General features: G+C 36.1%; 1 protein-coding gene across 1 annotated transcript in view; it reads right to left on the minus strand.

Annotated features, from left to right (window-relative positions):
- The window catches only part of ahcyl2b (adenosylhomocysteinase like 2b), a 34,371-nt gene extending 16,521 nt beyond the window's left edge, over nucleotides 1-17,850 (minus strand). Inside the window, exon 1 of the mRNA XM_051107297.1 lies at nucleotides 17,477-17,850. Coding sequence (XP_050963254.1) covers nucleotides 17,477-17,785 — 309 coding nt within the window. The 5' untranslated portion in view covers nucleotides 17,786-17,850. The remainder of the gene's footprint in view (nucleotides 1-17,476) is intronic.
- Nucleotides 17,851-17,877: the final 27 nt, after the last annotated feature.

Here is a 17,877-nt window from a genome sequence, read left to right on the forward strand (position 1 = left end):
TGAACCAAATGTGATGTACAGGAGCTTGCTATAAACATGTAAGTATTAACTAACTTAACAAGATTAGTTATGTAGTAGAACTGAAAGATTAAAGTGTCTATAAAAGATGCTTTAGTTTACATTTATGTATTCCTTTAGTTAAAACAGTAAAGCATGGGATTAGCAACGCCAAGGTCATGGGTTCAATTCACAGGAAATGTGTAAACAAGTATACCCTGAGTGCAATGTAATGTTATCCACTTTGGATAAAAGTGTCTGCCAAATGCATAAATGTAAATGTTAATGCCTGCTGCTGTGCCGCATGTCGCAACTTGCATTGCATTATACAGTTGTCCTAGCAGACAGTCCTGTTTAAGATTTTGCATGTGTACCAATAAACTTACTGACATCACCGAGTTCAGAGAAGGATTTGTGGTTTTGCATTAAGTTTGTTAATGCAAAACCACAGCTAGTTCATTCAGAGGAAAAAATAAATAGAAATTCCTTGGGTTTTATTAATATCTAAGAAAAGTAGTCTAAAAAAAACTTGTGCAACATGAAAAGGTCATCATCCAAAATGAAAAGACGAGGATAATCTTATACTGAAACAAAGCATTTTGTGCTATTATGTCCTCTTTTAAAATGATGCTGAACATTTTGCCAAAAGAGAATGAGGTATTTTAATCTTCCAAAGGTAATATGAATGGATTTATGTATTAAACAGGAGGCAAAAAGCTCCATTTCTGAGAATGACACAAAGGCCGTATGTTACCGGAGGAGAGATTCAGGCCACATGAGCAGCGCTTCCATGAAAAAAGATCACTTATGTAAGAAAGAGAGAAAAAACTAGAGAAAGAGAGAGACGCTCGCATCACATTAACGGTACATTTCATTGACACGGCTGAGAGCTGATGATTAAAGAACGCTCATATTTCCTGCAAACGGATGTCCAAGTGTTCATAGTCCAGCTCTAGTATGTTTTTCACGTTGAGAGCTTCCGCAATAAATGCAAACACAGCCATGCTGCAGGATGCCATTGACTTCATCGGTCATTTGCTGAAACGTTGAATCCTTTTTCTAATGTTACTTAACGATAATCATTAGACTGCAGCTTTGTTTAAAACCCTAGTGAGCTGCCTGCCAAGATGACATTAACCATGTATCATAAGAAAATGTAAACATTATAAAAAAAAAGAATGACAGTGTAAAGTCTTTTTAGTCTCAAAGTGCGTATACACAGTATAAATATCCTTGTTGAACGGTAGTGTATGTAGACAGTAAGGCAGCTTTCTAAAGTTTTGACACAAAGCTGAGGAATAATCAATAACTACAACTGTGGCACAATATCAATGTGAGTTTCCTTCCACATTATTACACATCACAATGAAAATCTACAGCGTCTAACAAAGATATCAAACACTCACAGTATACATATTGTTTCCTCAACTACTGTTCTATACTGCTCTTTACACTATAGATGTGTGCTGATTTAGAAGCAAAGAAAAAATGAATAATGAATGCAAAGCAACAGCTTAAATCTCCGCTTCCTGTCCCGGTGAAGAGTGGGCGCAGAACAGGAGCCAAAATAGAAGCCGGCTCATGCAAGTCCTCGTCTTTTAAATTCCTGTCACAATGATGAAAGCCAAGGGTTGGTGTGCCAGGGCTATTGTTTATTTAGACTGCTGTGGTACAAATTGGTAATCGCACTTGCGTAATGGTGGCACTGGGCAGCGGGGAATTCAAAACCAGCATTTTGCAATGCTTTCGTTTACTCTAGATGAGACTTGAGTTTAGGCCTACATTAATAAGTTAGTGTAGATCTTCTAGACTTGAAACGCAGAACTCTCTGCAGGGTAGAGCTGCAAACAACGGTTCAGAAAGCTCCTATCATCACGCTGAGCTCTGAGACAATAAACAAGGACACTTGTAATGGAAATTTCATGAGATATGATAGTCTGGAATTTACTCCAGGACAAAAGGTTGCACATGCGCACACAATCTTACATAAGCGTGGTACGGAACAAGAACATTTATCACCAGGGATGTCAGAACCAATGTATAGATGGGCTTGTTCTACGCAGATTGCATGCCAACAGGAGAGGAGAAGAGGAGAATAACTGTACAAGATAAGAGGAAAAACATTTCGTCCAGACAACAAATGACAGAACCATACAAAAACTGTGGGCCAAACAGCAGAAAAAAAAAAAAGGTGGTAACGTAATTGTAGCCGCCCGACATCACTTCTGAGCACATAACAGAAATGGAGTCACTTGAGTGTCAAAAATCGAACATTTTTCTGCAGTAGGGAGCAACGAGTTATAGCTCTCCTGAGAACAAAAACATGATTTTTTTTTTTTTTTTTTTCACCCCCTGAGCTTTTCATTACAGGGCAGCAGCCACGTCAGCCTGAGGTCCTGAACATCTCTGGAGAATCATTAAATTTGTTCTCTGTGGAAAGACGTGCGTAAAGAGATTCACAAGTCCTGTGCAGCACCTGCATCAAGTGGTGCAGCACAAGGCTGAGCTATATAGCTCATTATAACAGAGCATTATATGCATGAACTGAAAGATGCCTACCTGAATGCAATGTAAATCACTTTTAACTAAGAGTACGCATAAATGTCTGCCAAATGGATAGATGTAACAAAAGTGTTGCTTAATTTTATATAATCAAAATCACACATTTATGTTCAATGAATTTTATCAACAATATACACTATAACATATGGAAGCTTATTTCTGCCATGAAATAAAAAAATAAAAGATAAAAAAGGTGAAAAAAAAAAGTGTTTTTTCTCCAAAATTTTGAATTTCATTATTCAGTCTTTTTCCCCCTCAAAATTTTGAGTTTACACCTCAAATATTTGATTTTTTTCCTCAAAATTCTAAATTTTGAGGAAGTTTACATCTTCCAATTTTAACTTTTCTTCCCAGAATTCTAGTATATTACTTATCACCAAGGATCGGTAATATAGTGAAGTACTAAATATTGAAAATAAGAGAAAAATTCAGCCTTAGATTCCTTATTTTAAAAGCCTTTGGTCTGCAAGGAAAAAAAAAATTAAACTAATATTTGTTGCCGTCAGGCACCACTGCATCATAAAAGACAAAAATCTTAATAGCTTAAAGGCAATTGATCTTTTGCATACGCTTCAACTGTTCAGGGCCTATTACTTTTGCTGTGACACACAGATCTGCGGCTCTGCATTCTTACTGTGGGACAGTTTACAACTTCATAGACAGTTTTCATCCTGGCATTTTCACTTCTAAGCCACACGATTTGCAAACCATAAAGTGACTCCCATAGCAACTACACTTTACAGTCAGAACAGATAGGGTTCGGGGTATGGTGGGTAGCATGGGTAATGTGATACAACACGGCGGCCCGCTCTGACTAATGACGGCACCAGAAATGAGAGAGCCCGTTGCAACAGACACCGAGGATCATCTCAGGGCACTTAACCGGAGAAAGAGCTTTTGCGACGCCCATTCACTCGGATAGTAAATCAGACAAATTAGCTCCAGGCTAAAGTCAAAGTATGGGCGCTTGGGAATCTTCTTCCACCTAGACGGTTTAATTTGACGCATAGGCCTAACAGAAGGTATATGGAGAATACCCATAATTCAAATGGCCGATCCAACACTAGCAACAGTGTGGCAAAGAACACTGGAAGGCGTGACAGGTAATTTGCTTCCTGCTCGGATGACGGCTCACATTGTGGGACATGTGCGCTCAAGTGTTCGCCGTCCAACACGTAATGTACCTGACAGATTTGATTACCATTTCTTGAAATTCAGCCCTTCCTTTTTTCTTCGTATCCTTCAGACACAAAATAATAGGATTGTATTCCTACAAGCCCAATATATCACTGGGCTTGGCAAGGAGTTTGACCTTTCCTACAATGAAGTGTTGAAAAGCACTCAAGCAGTGCAAAGCATCTGGACTTTGATGTGGATTTTTCCGCTCTGAAGAACCAAGGTTAGCTGTAGTTGAAGGGTCTGTTCGGACTTTGCCAGTATTGGTAAACGGAAATCAGTCTAAAGGACTTTAATGGAAATTCACAGAGTACTATAGTAGTCTTACTCATCGTAAAGATGTTTTCTTGCTCTCTACCTCCTCCAAGTTCATGACTAATAGACAAAACTGCCATGATTTCATCATATCAAAAGCATGAACTAGAGTTCATTCTGTTTAATAAATGTCTTCATACTCTGCACTTGTTCTGTGAATATATAAAAGCAATCCACCTACGCAAAGAGCTCAGCTGCAAAGGGTTAGGGGGCGGTCAGCTACCCCATGGCCAATTCAGACTCTTTCTGAAGGAGCCATTCGATACCACGTCCCGCTATTAACAAAAGCGCCTTGGGACGTTTCAGCTGTACCAGAAGAGCAAAAAAAAAAAAAAAAGAAATGCAGAAATGTCAATATCAGCCTACAAGATGTGTTGTTCTCATGCCCTCTGCTATAGACTCGGTTCTTAAACACACACAGCGAAAGTTGTGGTTGTAATTGCAAACCCAAAAATTGAGGTTGCAGTGAACACACCCTCACAGACATGCTAGGGTAATAAAAACGTGGGGACCAAAAACAGATTTTTAAAACAGAGCAGATTCTCAATTGCTTCAAAATATTTTACTTTTTGGAACTGGGAATGGTGAAAGAACTAGAGATGCAATGATATTAAAAATCAAATGGATACTGATGATAAGTTGATAATTATTTTCATGTTACAGTTGATATCTGGTGAGGATTATGGTCTTTTAAATAATGTCGGTCCTTAAATGCAAAATATTTCAAGTGTACCTAAAGTATACCTGCAATAATTCCACTTTAGTGGAGTACAGTTATATCTATCTTTAGTTAAACTTCAGCACTACTTTTGCACAATTAAAAAGCATTAAGCACAAAATTAGTTGTTCCAATTTAGCAGACTTTTAGTATACTACACTGGTATATTTAAAGTATTAAAGTAAAAGTTTTATTAAGTACATATGTACATGTATTTGTAGTTTACTTAGCATAAAATAAATGTATTTTACATACATTTTAGTATATTTATTTATCACTAGGGAAATGATTTCTAAAGGATCATGTGAAACTGAAGACTGGCGTAATGATGCTTAAAAGTCAGCTTTGCCATTAAAAAAATTAATTATATTTTATATTAAAATATATTAAAACAGTTCCTTATAAGTGTAATAATATTACTGTTTTTACTGTTATCGGTCAAATAATTGCAGTCTTCTAAACTTCTGACCTAAATTGCACAGTATTTATAAATTTTTATAGTGGCTGGTAACCTCTGTTACCGATATATCTATATTTTGTTTAGACTTTTTAACCCTTATGACCAATACGGCTTTGGTATTACAAACTGCTGTGGAAATCAGACTGCATAAAAATCAACTGGAACACCAAGTAGGTCATGAAAGGAGCCCATATCAAAAGCAGAGACTGGCCACTTGAAGGGCTCGTATTCAGACGCAGTCCTTTGGACTTTAATTCAAGCAGCCGCTCTCTCTGAGTGTTCTTCCACCAGTATGAACCTGTTCCTGCAAGCCCACTCTGGAAATTTCACTGTTCCACGGGCAGTGACGAGCGGCAATCATTGTCTAGAGGTCCTTGGATAAAAGGCTTCTATTTATGTGCCAGATGGTGTTCTTCTGACTAAGCACATACAGAGAGAGAGTGCGATGTTCTCTCCGTTCTCTTCGTATTTGGGTTTAACGCAGACTGCCAGCATGTTCTTTCACAGCGTGCTTATTCTGAAGAGATGAGGGAAAAGCAGAAAATCATCCCACATAGTATTCTAAAATGAGAAGAAAAAAATTCACTGCTGTGGGCTAGGAAAGGGGTAGGATCAGATCTCGAAGACTAAAAATAGTTATTATTTAGCAAGTAGTTGTTGCATCCAGTTCATTTGCCAGCCTTGAATTTTATCTGTAGCAGAAATCTAATCCTAAACAAATCTAATTAAGGTGAGCAGATGTTATTTACTGCATTGAAAATTATCCTTCAAGGCGCTATGACAGTCCTTCAGAACATCTGAAAACTTAATATCTAAACGAATGCCAAGAGGTCAAGGTCTTGCCAGTAATTCAGCGCCTGCTAATAATTTCTAAACACAATCTGGTTAAAACATTACACTCCAATGACAGCCGTTCAAAATTAGCATGTGCTCAATCAATATACAGATTTTACTATATTATAGTACAAATGTGACCCTGGACCACAAAAATTGAGATCTTCTGAAAGCTGAATAAATATGCTTTCCATTAATGTACGGTTTGTTAGGATATGACAATAATTGCCCGAGATAACACCTATTTGAAAATCTGGAATCTGAAAAATCAAAATCAAAAGACTGAGAAAATCACTTTTAAAGTGGCCCAAATTGTATTCTTAGCAATGCATATTACTAATCAAAAATTATTTTTTGATATTTGCGGTAGGAAACTTACAAAATATCTTCATGGAACATGATCTTTACTTAATATTCTAATGATTTTTGGCATAAAAGAAAAATCAATAATTTTGACCCATACAACGTATTTTTTGCCATTGGTATAAATGCTACTTAAAACTGGTTTTGTGGTCCAGGGTCACAAATGTTTTCTGATGCCAACAGCAAAAATGGCAGATTTCAAATGAAATATTTTTACTTGTGCACCAGTCAAGCAACAGCCACTGAAATGCATGGGAACGCTAACTTTCCCCAGTCATTATAGACCTCCTTGCAACAATGCATGTTTGGGTTTTCTCAGCGGCACACATTATCTGTTCACCCTGACTCTGATATTATTGCTGAAGTATAGCCTTGCTGGCCAAACAGAATGTATAACATGATATTTAACCATACACAAACCACTCTCCTATTGTCATCTGTTATGCATTAATAAAGACCAAGACAAAGAAACAAGCAATTTACTGATGAGATAACATCTGCCTGGCTCCATTGTTCAACAACAACCATGAATAGAATAAATAAAGGTCCCCTAGACTACCATCAGCAAACGCCACGCATCTGACTTCACTCCAACCGGTAAAGGGAAACAGTTTGAGTTTGGTGGACAAAAACACAGATGCACAAATCCACTCTGAGCTTGTTAAGTATTCAACTTATCCTGTTAAACTTATCCTAAATCGAGTGCATCATTAACTACAGCAGGTGCAGGAAAAACAACGATCCAAGAATTACTTGCCATGCATAATGTTGCAATTTTATAACAAACTAAAATGGTTTATCAATTTTAGTCTATGCTGTCAATTTTGTGATAAAAAGGGAATGCACAAAGGCTTTTCAAGTCTAAACTTATAATCAGGACACATCTAAGGACCATTTTAAATTACATCCACTGGTAATTTTAGGATCAAATGAGTATTAATTGTATTTTAATACTGACTTCTAGCCAATTTTAATATCTTCAGCTAAAGCTCAATGCTTTCAATGTATCAGGGCCTCCGCCTCGCTAATTTTGGCTTGAGAGCAGATGGCTGCAGCCTTTTTAGAATCATCAATGTGTCTGACGCTCAATCATTCCTGTAGCTCCACATAAGGAACAAATAGCAGTTCAGGATTTCAGAGACGTGTGAGAGAGAGAGAGAGAGAGAGAGAGAGAAGAAAATGAGAAGGATCTTATTACTCAAGCCAGTTACTGATTCCTAATTCATAAGAGGACAGCGAGACCGACTTCAAAGAGAGCAAGACAACCCTAAGAAGGCCTCATCTCCACTCTCAAGTCAAATATAGCAACATCAAAAATAAAAGCGCTACGAAATGTACACAGCAGACATGCTTCATAATTGTCACTAATGTTTACGCAAGCATGCATTTCATTCAGATCCATCCACTGCATTATCTAATCTCATTCTCTACGAAGAAGAAGAAGGCATCCAAACTGCAGTGAAGCAGAAGAGGAAGAAACCTTATTCGGTTTTATGTTGGCCAATGAAGCTACTGGGCCACAAGATGAGCGTGAAAGCACAGCAAGTCCCTGAAGCAGAAATACTATGAAAGCGATGCCTTGCTGCACTGATTTATTGACTCTGGCATATGAGCAGTACATGGAACAGTTACAGACAGTGTTTGGCTAACTGCATTTAATGTGCAAAAAAACAGGCTTGATGCAATGACTGGCATGAGGAGAAACAAATGTCACGGTTTAGCATTAGCAGAATTAAGCTTGTTACTGGTATGCTGAGTCAGAAGGGCAAGAAATCTCACTGCAGTTTTTCCCATAATGCACTGCACTGCTGAATAGGGAAGGGCCAGAATAAAGGATGACATCACACCCAGTGACGTTCATCCTGAGTGAATGAACAATCAACTAATCAATCGACCCACACATTTAGCTCAGAAGTGATGTTCTGGGTCATTGGCCGATTAAAGTCAATGAAGCCACACACTCTAAAAGCTGAAACGCTTTCAGAGCAAGTTTCATGAACACCATGCAATCAAAATGACCGCTCTGTCGTGAGCTGTCCAATCAGAGATGTTCGGTAACAAAAGTGTGACCCCTTAAAGAGTAGCAGCAAGCCACAGAAACACTAAAGTATTTTCAACCTTGTACCAGATCAGAAGCATTACAGTAACTGGACTCCACTTCTTTGATCTGCAGAGGTGGTTGCGGTCTGAAAGAAAAATGATGGACTGCAATTTAGGAATACGTACACACTACAAAGAAAGTCTAGGGTACGCTGAAATTGTAGGTTTGTGTGGACAGACTGCTGCAAATAGATATTTTACTCAACCAAATATGTAATTAAGAACACTACACTTTGCCATAAAGGTCATTTTTAGGTTTGCCTCATTTCTGGCTCATTTTAAATTATTAAGAGACAAAACTGTTTGTCTGTGCTCCTGACGTCCATTTACTTCAATTCAAATGTGGGAGACAAGTTAAAGGAGAAGTTCACTTCCAGAACAAAAATTTACAGATAATTTACTCACCCCCTTGTCATCCAAGATGTTTGTGTCTTTCTTTCTTCAGTCGTAAAGAAATTATGTTTCTTGAGGAAAACATTCCAGAATTTATCTCCATATAATACAGTTTCAGTGCAGCTTTAAAGGGCTTTAAGCGATCCCAGCTGAGGACGAAGGGTCTTATCTAGTGAAACAATCGGTTATTTTCCAAAAAAAGGCATTTTTGTAAAAGGCATTTGATCTTCTTTGCACATTCACTTTGTAAACACTGGGTCGGTACTTCTGCAGCGATGTAAGACGATTTTGAAGTTGGAGGAGAAAATTAGTTTTTCTACCTACTCTAACTGTATTGACCCAGATTACAGAGAGTTCGCATGTGCATCGCAGAGAATAGACAAGACGAGCGTTTGAGGTTAAGTAGTATATAAATTGTAAGTTTGTTTTGCTTCTTCCTCGGATGAGATCGCTTAGAGCTTTTTGAAGCTGCACTGAAACTGCATTTTGGAAGTTCAAACTCACAGGCACCATAGAAGTCCACTATATGGAGAAAATTCTGGAATGTTTTCCTCAAGAAACAATTTCTTTACGACTGAAGAAAGAAAGACACTAACATCTTGGATGACATCAGGGTGAGTACATCACCTGTAATTTTTTGTTCCGGAAGTGAACTTCTCTTTAAATGCAAATCAACATTCAAGTAAAGCCACAGCACAAGGCCAATATATGATTAAGATTATTAAGATTAACATCCATGGAACCTTTCCATTGCACAGTTCCTTATAGTGGAAAAAAAAGGTTCTTTTTAATTTTGAAATGCAAGATAAATGTAAGAAGAAAGCTTCTTTGGGGAACAAAAAAAAATAGTTCTCTCATGTCATTGCTTTTAAAACATTTTTGGAACCTTTATTTTCAGTGGAAAACACTAAAATTGATGCAGGATGCAGAAAGGTGCAGGTTATCCTCAGGTTATCTTCTGGTAAATTCAACAATGTTATGAAGTTTGAGGTGAGCCATACCACTAAAAATCAAGGTAAAGGTCACACTCAATCCATGCATTTCAGCAGCTGTGGTCTTGAGGTTTGTATTTTTTTTTTAGCTGGTAGAAAGGAAAAGGAAGAGAAACGAGGGTGGCTTTTCTTACCCTTTTGTGAGAGTCTTTTGTGATGCAGCAGTTTTTGAGCACAATGAAGGTTCTTTGTAAGGGGCTAGTGCAGGGGTCTAGGGTGCATTCCTGAGCCGTGGATCCTGCATATGTGTCCGCTCCACGGTTAACTAATTGAAAAACCTGAGGCTCCAATGCAATACAAACGCCATCAGAAATCATCTGCTTAATTTCCAGCAGCATAAATCAATGGAAGTGTCACTTGTGAACAGAAGGCCAATTTGGTCAGTGGAAAAGCTTTTGTTCATTCAGTCAGGAGCACATTCCTGTCTAACGCCTGACCGGTGGTTTAATCCTTCACATGCACAACTGATGTGAATTCACTCCTTCGCTCAACATCGCCAGAAACCTGAATTTACTCAGTGAGCAAATGTATAAACCAACAGGATTAAAATGTTCTCATAGGATTTTATTTCCCAATCTCTCTAAAGAAAAGCTTAACATATAATATTGAGCAAAGAGCGAGAGCAAATAACCAACTGCCATGTACACAGCTTGGACCCGGTGTTCCTGTATCATACGACCAGCCGTACAATCCGACAACAGCTGGCTGCTTCCAACAGATTTGCCTTCTTGATGCTTATTTTCACTCTTCTAGCCCTGCTATTATAAAGCTTACTCATGAAAAAGCACGACAAGCAAGTCACAGATTGCAAACCAGCGGCTTATCAAGCCATGGTACTGAAACTGCCATCACTTACGCAGGTATGTTGGGAAATGGGAGCAACATATGGCAGCAAATCTTCAAAAGCAGAGAGAGAGTAAAACTAAAAATGCTTTTATGCCCAAAAAAAGAACAGGAGAGGATCAGAGAAAGTAAACAGGGCCCTGTGATTTCCACAATGCGGAACACATGGACAGAACTGTGGATTCCAGTCATAATAATGGAATTCACAGAATAACATGGAATGTCATGGAATACGGCATATCTGAAACTCAAGGGTCTCCATGGCAACCAAAATATCAAAATTTAAGATCTTGATTTTATGAAATTGTGACAAATATTTTACTATTACACAGTGGAACGTACTCCTCAAAGTAATTAAAATAAATGTTAAAATGACTGAAACTTTTTTTTTCTATTTTTTAAGGAATATCGAACAATTTATAATCCATGTTTATTTTTTTAATTAAATAAAATGGATTGCATTTGCATTTATTACATTGTAACTGATTAGCAAAATAATTTCTGGAAAAAAGGTAAAAGAGCCCTATTATTGTAAATGTTTATTAAATTGTTCAAGTTTTATGTATTCAGTTGGTTAAAATTTAAACCATTAAAAATATTCCTGAAAAATAAAACAGTAAACACAGAATTTGGGGGGAAAAAAACAAAAACAAATTAAACAGGGCTGTAAAAATTACATTTTTGTTAAGCACTTAATAAATTGTGAAATTACATAAATTTCATAATTTTGATTAATTAGGCATGCATTATTACAACTGAAATCTAATCGAACCGTTAAATGGGAAAGAAAAAAAAATGAATCCAGAAAAACTCTAATTGAATTTGGGAAAATATTCGGGGAGAAAAATAAAACATTTCATAGGGCCCTAAAAATGTTATTTATTTGTTAAACATTTACTAAATTGGGAAATTGTATAAATATCATTATTTTAATTAATTAAACATGTTTTGACAAATTGAATCTAATCTGTTAAAATGCAATCCAGGAAAAAAAATGGAAAATTAAATAAATAAATAAATAAACAAATAAAAAAGGAATCCAGGAAAAATAAAAATGGAGAAAATAAAGAATTCAGAAAAATTCAAATAGAATTTGGGAAAATATTAAAATAGAATTCAGGAAAAAAATAAAACAGATTTCATAGGGCCCTAAAAATTTGTATTCTTTATTTTTTCAAACGTTTAATAAATAGTGAAATTGTATACATTTCATTGTTTCAATTAATTAGACGTTTTTTTACAACTGAAATCTAATCTAACCATTAAAATGGAGTCCAAAAAAATTTAAATGAGAAAAAAAAAAAAAAAAAAAAAAAAAAAAAACACCAAAATGTAAATGGAATTTGAGAAAAAATAAGAGTTCTAGGCAAGAGAGCATGAGAGAGATGTCTGTCACACATCCTCTCCAGCATTGAGCTGGCACTTTTGTGTGTTTGTTTGGCTGGCTCACTCTCACCGTTGCCTCTGCAATACACAAGTCATTAAGGCAGTCAAGAAGACTCTGGGTGATTTCAGGTGAACAAATCCTGCTGCGGTGTGGTTACGGCTGCCTGAGGGAAAGCAAAATCTCAGCTGTGCCCTTTAAAGTGTTGAAGTGCACCATTAGGGTTGCTGCCAAGGACACCGAGTCATGGATGAGTGTTTGAGAGCAAGAGAAGATGATTCAGTGAGTGCACTGTTATCAGTAAGCTTCAGTACAAAACGTGCAGTTCAATTCTGTGCATCACTCCCTCAAAGCTTCAGTCTCCATGACCACCATTTACCTGAGAGCACGTCTAGTTGTGTTTAATCACACGTGTGTGTTCCTTTTTTCTTAAGCTCTTAAGACAATAAGTGGCACGAACAGAATATGGCCTTCCCGGAGGTATGCTATCATTCACACATGAGCCCCCTACAAGTGCAGATAAACACAGGCAGGTTCAACGTATAGGTCAGTCTCTCTGGTTCTGTTCTACCATCAATCAAAGTCTCCAAACTTCACACCATGGTGAGAAATATTTTCCTGTCAACTGCTCGCTGAAATCTCAGCACACATCATGTGAGCAACGAGGAACTTGGTACAGAGCAAACTTGAACGGAGACACGGACCCAATCACAGCGTGTACCGCAGGTCTCCTCGACCCTGATTTCAAAGCAAAAATTTTCAAACACTCCCAAAGGAGAAATGGAGGCGTAAACATGATTATAGGTAAAAAAAAAATAAGAGTTGGAACAAGTTAGTTGAATGGTGGTTGTTGACCTGATGTACATCTGTTGATTTACACATGCACATGTTGAATGAAGCCGAGCTACATCTAGGTTTGTTAGACAACTCAACTTCTGACAATTTTAGCCAGACTAACGTGTTAACTGACATCATAAAAAAAAAAAAAAAATATTATTTCAAAAGTGCACGCAAACAACCTCCAATAGATAATTACTACCAGTATTTTAATATTCATAAATATTTTCAATAAGCTTTTATTTAGTGCATTTTTTTTGCTTTAATTTACTTTTATTTTAGTTAAGTTTTTGTAAGTTTAGTACTTAAACAAAACTTATTTCTTATTGTTGCCAAGGCCTAATTTCCATTTAACATTGTCAACATCTCACCATTTCTCCACAACTGACTGCCAGTGTTATTTTATAATATTTATAAATATTTTAAATTAGCCTTACATATTATTTTCATATTTTCAGGTTACATTTTAATTTTAATAATTATGTGCTCTTTTAGTTTTTTTTAGCTTTAATTTATTTTACTTTTAGTATTTTTTATAGTTTAAGTTTTAAGTGTAGTACTTCAACTTAAACTATTATTTAGCTGCCAAAAGCAGGATTTCTAATTTATTTAACTTTTAAAGTAAATGTAAATGACTCACCATCTCTCCACAACTTACTACCAGGGCTATTATTTACATACTATTATTATTACATGAATATTAATGAATTTTATTATTATTATTATTATTATTATTTTTTTAGATTTTCAGTTTTCATTTTAGTTTTAGTAATTTTATTATGTGCTCTTGTATTTTTATATTTATATATATTTAGCTTAAATTAATTTTATTTCAGTTTTAGTAATTTAGTACATAAACTAAAACTTTTAAAAAAAAATATTTTTACTAATATTTTTATATTTGTAATTTTTTGGTTTTCTAATTTCAATTTAACCTTTTAAATTTTAGGCTTTTTCATCTTGCATTTATATTTTACTTTATCTTAACTTCAACTAAAAACATTAATGAAAATCACTTTTAATATTTTTTGCCAAAAATAACACCACTGCTTACTACAGTTGTTACTTTTTTATCTGTAGAAACTAACAGCAGCTGCACTCCACAGGCCCCATCCTGACCACTAGGCTACATACGATAAATATGAGGCCTACTTTCTGCGAAAAGCACAGGTCAACTGGGAAATCGCTTACATTTATATTGCTCTAAAAAACTTTTCCTTATCTTATCATATCATTATCACCAACCTCTAACAATCATTTAGGCTGCATTATTAGTTCATATTGTTAATATACACTATAAAAAAATAAACCAGCCTATATATAAATAACTGGAACATTCCCCACATTTGTCACGTACAGGGCTTCCCCCATATTATCTGCATCGCGTCATAAGCCTGTTAGGTCTAAGCATCCTGGGAACCAAAGCTTAGTGACATAACGTCACAACAGTGCAAGGTATGCACAAAGCTCATGCCTGATCCCAAACAGCAGTGTAAACACGTCTATCAGCACCTCACTTCCCCTCTACACCCTCAAACCCAGTCGTGTGAATGTGCACAACAGGTCACAACAATCCTTAGTCAAACTTCAGGCCATTTGCACCTACATGATGTGATGACACAGATAGGCCTGGATCAGAGATCCCGCTGCGGGACATGTCACTGCCTTCCTCTCCTCTCGCCCACTTTTCAGGAGCAACAGTGGCATGATGCAACACTGTGAACATGCTTTATGGGTGGCTAAATAGACTTGAGTTTTTTTCTTAGAAACAAGGAACATAAAGCCATAGTGCTTTGAAAGTAATGCAACAGCACCTTCAGGATAGGTATAAAAGAGTGTATGTGTCAAAACAATTTCTGGGCCATCACCAACCCCACTACAGGTCATCTAAATCCACTACAGTTCATCATCTCTGAAGAAATGGTCCAGAGTTAGCCTGCTAAGAACGTAACCTGTTGATATTCAACAGACATAGCCCACACTTAAAATCAGGGTTATTTTAGTTATCTAAACTAAGACCATAAAACTATATATATATATATATATATATATATATATATATATATATAGTTATATATAGTTATATATATAGTTATATATATATATATATATATATATATATATATAAAACTACTATAATAAAACTAAAACTGAAATAAAAATGAACAGATATTTTACAACAAAAATTAATAAAAATGACAAATAACAAAAGCTTTTTTCTACAATTCAGAGAATTGAACAATCATAAAATTTTAAAAAATTGAATGGAAATTATAAATGTTGCTAAGTTTAACTTGAAATATAAAATTGACTGAAGCTAAAATAAAATAAATGAAAGCTAAATATAGAAAAACATAACAAAATAACCACATAACAAAATTACTACAATTAAATTGAAAACTGAAAATATAAAAATAAAAACTATACACTTTGCCTTAAAAAGAAAGAATCAATTAAGAACTAAAACAAATACAGTACATATATACATATATTTATTTTATAATATTTTAGATTTATATACACACACATACATATACACACACATTTTTTTTTTCAAGGCCGAATTATGCACCAATGCTTGAAAAAAGAATAATTACGTCAAAAATTAAATACACAAGGCCATATCCAAATGTCACATTATCGCTCGTTTACATCTAATCCTTGGCTAACAATAAGAATAAAAACACATTTCTTTATCTTTTATCCTTGAACTGTATACCATCTTAATTTTGTCATCTAAGATAAGATAAGCAGATATTCTTTTATTGATAAGAGATTCATTGAGACCACAGTCTCTGTGAAGTCCTTCCAAGAAACAGTCAAGCCAGATAAGAGTCAAACCTAAGAGACCCGTGGAGTGAACCGGCAAACTCCCATAATTACCCAATCTAGCCCTGGATGCACAAAGCCCACAATAGAGAGAGGTGTCACAACCAGAGTGTTATTCACAATGAAACATAATAGAAGAGTGACATTTCTCAAGTTATATCAAGCGAGACAAAGTCTCTTTCCTCACATAAAATCTGACCTTGTATTTGAATAGGGAACAGAAATTACATTTATTTCGGAAAGTTAAATGGCATGGTTTCAAATGACCACATCGTCAATCAGTACACACGGACAGAGCAACCTAATCATAAGAGAGAACTGGAAAAACACTCAAACAATCAGCCACAACCATTTCACCGGCCTTGCTCCAATAATGTTAACTTCAACAAATGCCACAAAACTGACTTGCGAACACTCTGACTTGAACGCCTTTATCTGATTTGAAAGTGAAAAGCTAAACTAGAGGAAACTAGAGGAAGTAATGACTTGTGTGCTAATAACGCTATAAGAGAAAAACTGCAACTGAAACGAATGATAATCATAAACACTGCAATATCATTTCACAGCTGATCACAGTCCCACAAATAGGACTACAACACACTTTAAATTATTGTATATATACAATATGTATTAAGTTAATAATTAAAAGTTTATTAAAAGTTAATAATAAATAATTTACATTGTTATAAAATATTAATATTTTGAATAAACACTGTACTTTTTAAACTTGTTATTCATGAAAGAATCCTGAAAAAAAAAAAAAAAAAAAAAAAATCACAGGTTCCAAAAAATATTTGGCAGCACAACTGTTGATATTATCCAACATTGATCATTCTAATAATAAATCCGCATATTAGAATGATTTCTGAAGGATCATGTGACACTTAAGACTGGAGTAACAGCTGATAAAAATTCAGCTTTTCATCACAGGAATAAATTCTACTTTAAAGTATGTTAAAATATATAACATTATTTTATATTGTAAAAACATTTTGCAATATTACTGTTTTTTTTCTATATTTTTAATCAAATAAATGCAGCCTTGATGAGCATAAGAGACTTCTTTAAAGACTATTACAAGTCTTACTGACCCCAAACTTTTGAACGGTAGTGTATATATATATATATAAACACTTGGGCTACTTTACAACAATTGTCATTAAGATCAATATTAAACGTGATTATATTAAGCATTGCTTAAAATCATGCACAATCAAACAATTAACATGAAAGTGCAACAAAATTAAAAACATACAGCTGCTTATCTAAAGCATTACATAATGTGCTTACGAATTCGTCATTAAAGTTGTTATAAAAGTGTTGCAGTATCAAGCACGATGTGTTTTGGAACTGTATGTTTTGACCCGGATAAACGCATGCAGCGCCACGACACGCGCACTGCGGGTCTCTTTCAGTCATTGGTAAGAATCACTCAGGCGCTCGAAATCAACGTGATCCGATCAAAAACCCCGTGAAAGCACTCGGTACATCTGTCACCGATCATCCCCTGACAGCTGGAGGTAAACGGACGCAAATTTACAGCTGTTACGCTGCTAGTAAGGTTCGATAGGCCAGGAATCATCGCCGCACAATGACACACGACAGCGGATGAACTGTTCAAAACGAGCTCCGTCACATATTTCACGAATCTCTCCATAATCAGTCCTCGTTACCTTTTTCATTCGCGGCGCCTCGGCCACGGTGCCATCGCAGTTGACAAACGCCTCACCGCCGTTCTGCTGCTGATCCGGCCGCTTCATCGCGGACGCCTGCGGCATCTTCACGGGGTTCGGAGCGGTGGTCACCGGGCTCGGCTCCACCGCCGCGGCCGCTACTGCTGCTGATGACGAACTAGAGTTATTTTCACTCTTCTTCTCCTCTGCCTTGGGTGTCAGCGGAGATATGGCGGGGGAAGCGTCTTTACCGGCCACGTCTTTTAATTCGACCTCGGCCATTTTCGCTGCCACAGCTTGGACTGACATCGCTGCGAACCGCACGGTGCTTTTTTTTTTTCAACACAGAGAGAAGCGACACACGAACGGATACGCACGGCGGGATGACGCGCGGCGCAAGG

Source organism: Labeo rohita, chromosome 4 (genome assembly GCF_022985175.1).
Source record: "Labeo rohita strain BAU-BD-2019 chromosome 4, IGBB_LRoh.1.0, whole genome shotgun sequence".
Lineage (NCBI taxonomy): Eukaryota > Metazoa > Chordata > Actinopteri > Cypriniformes > Cyprinidae > Labeo > Labeo rohita.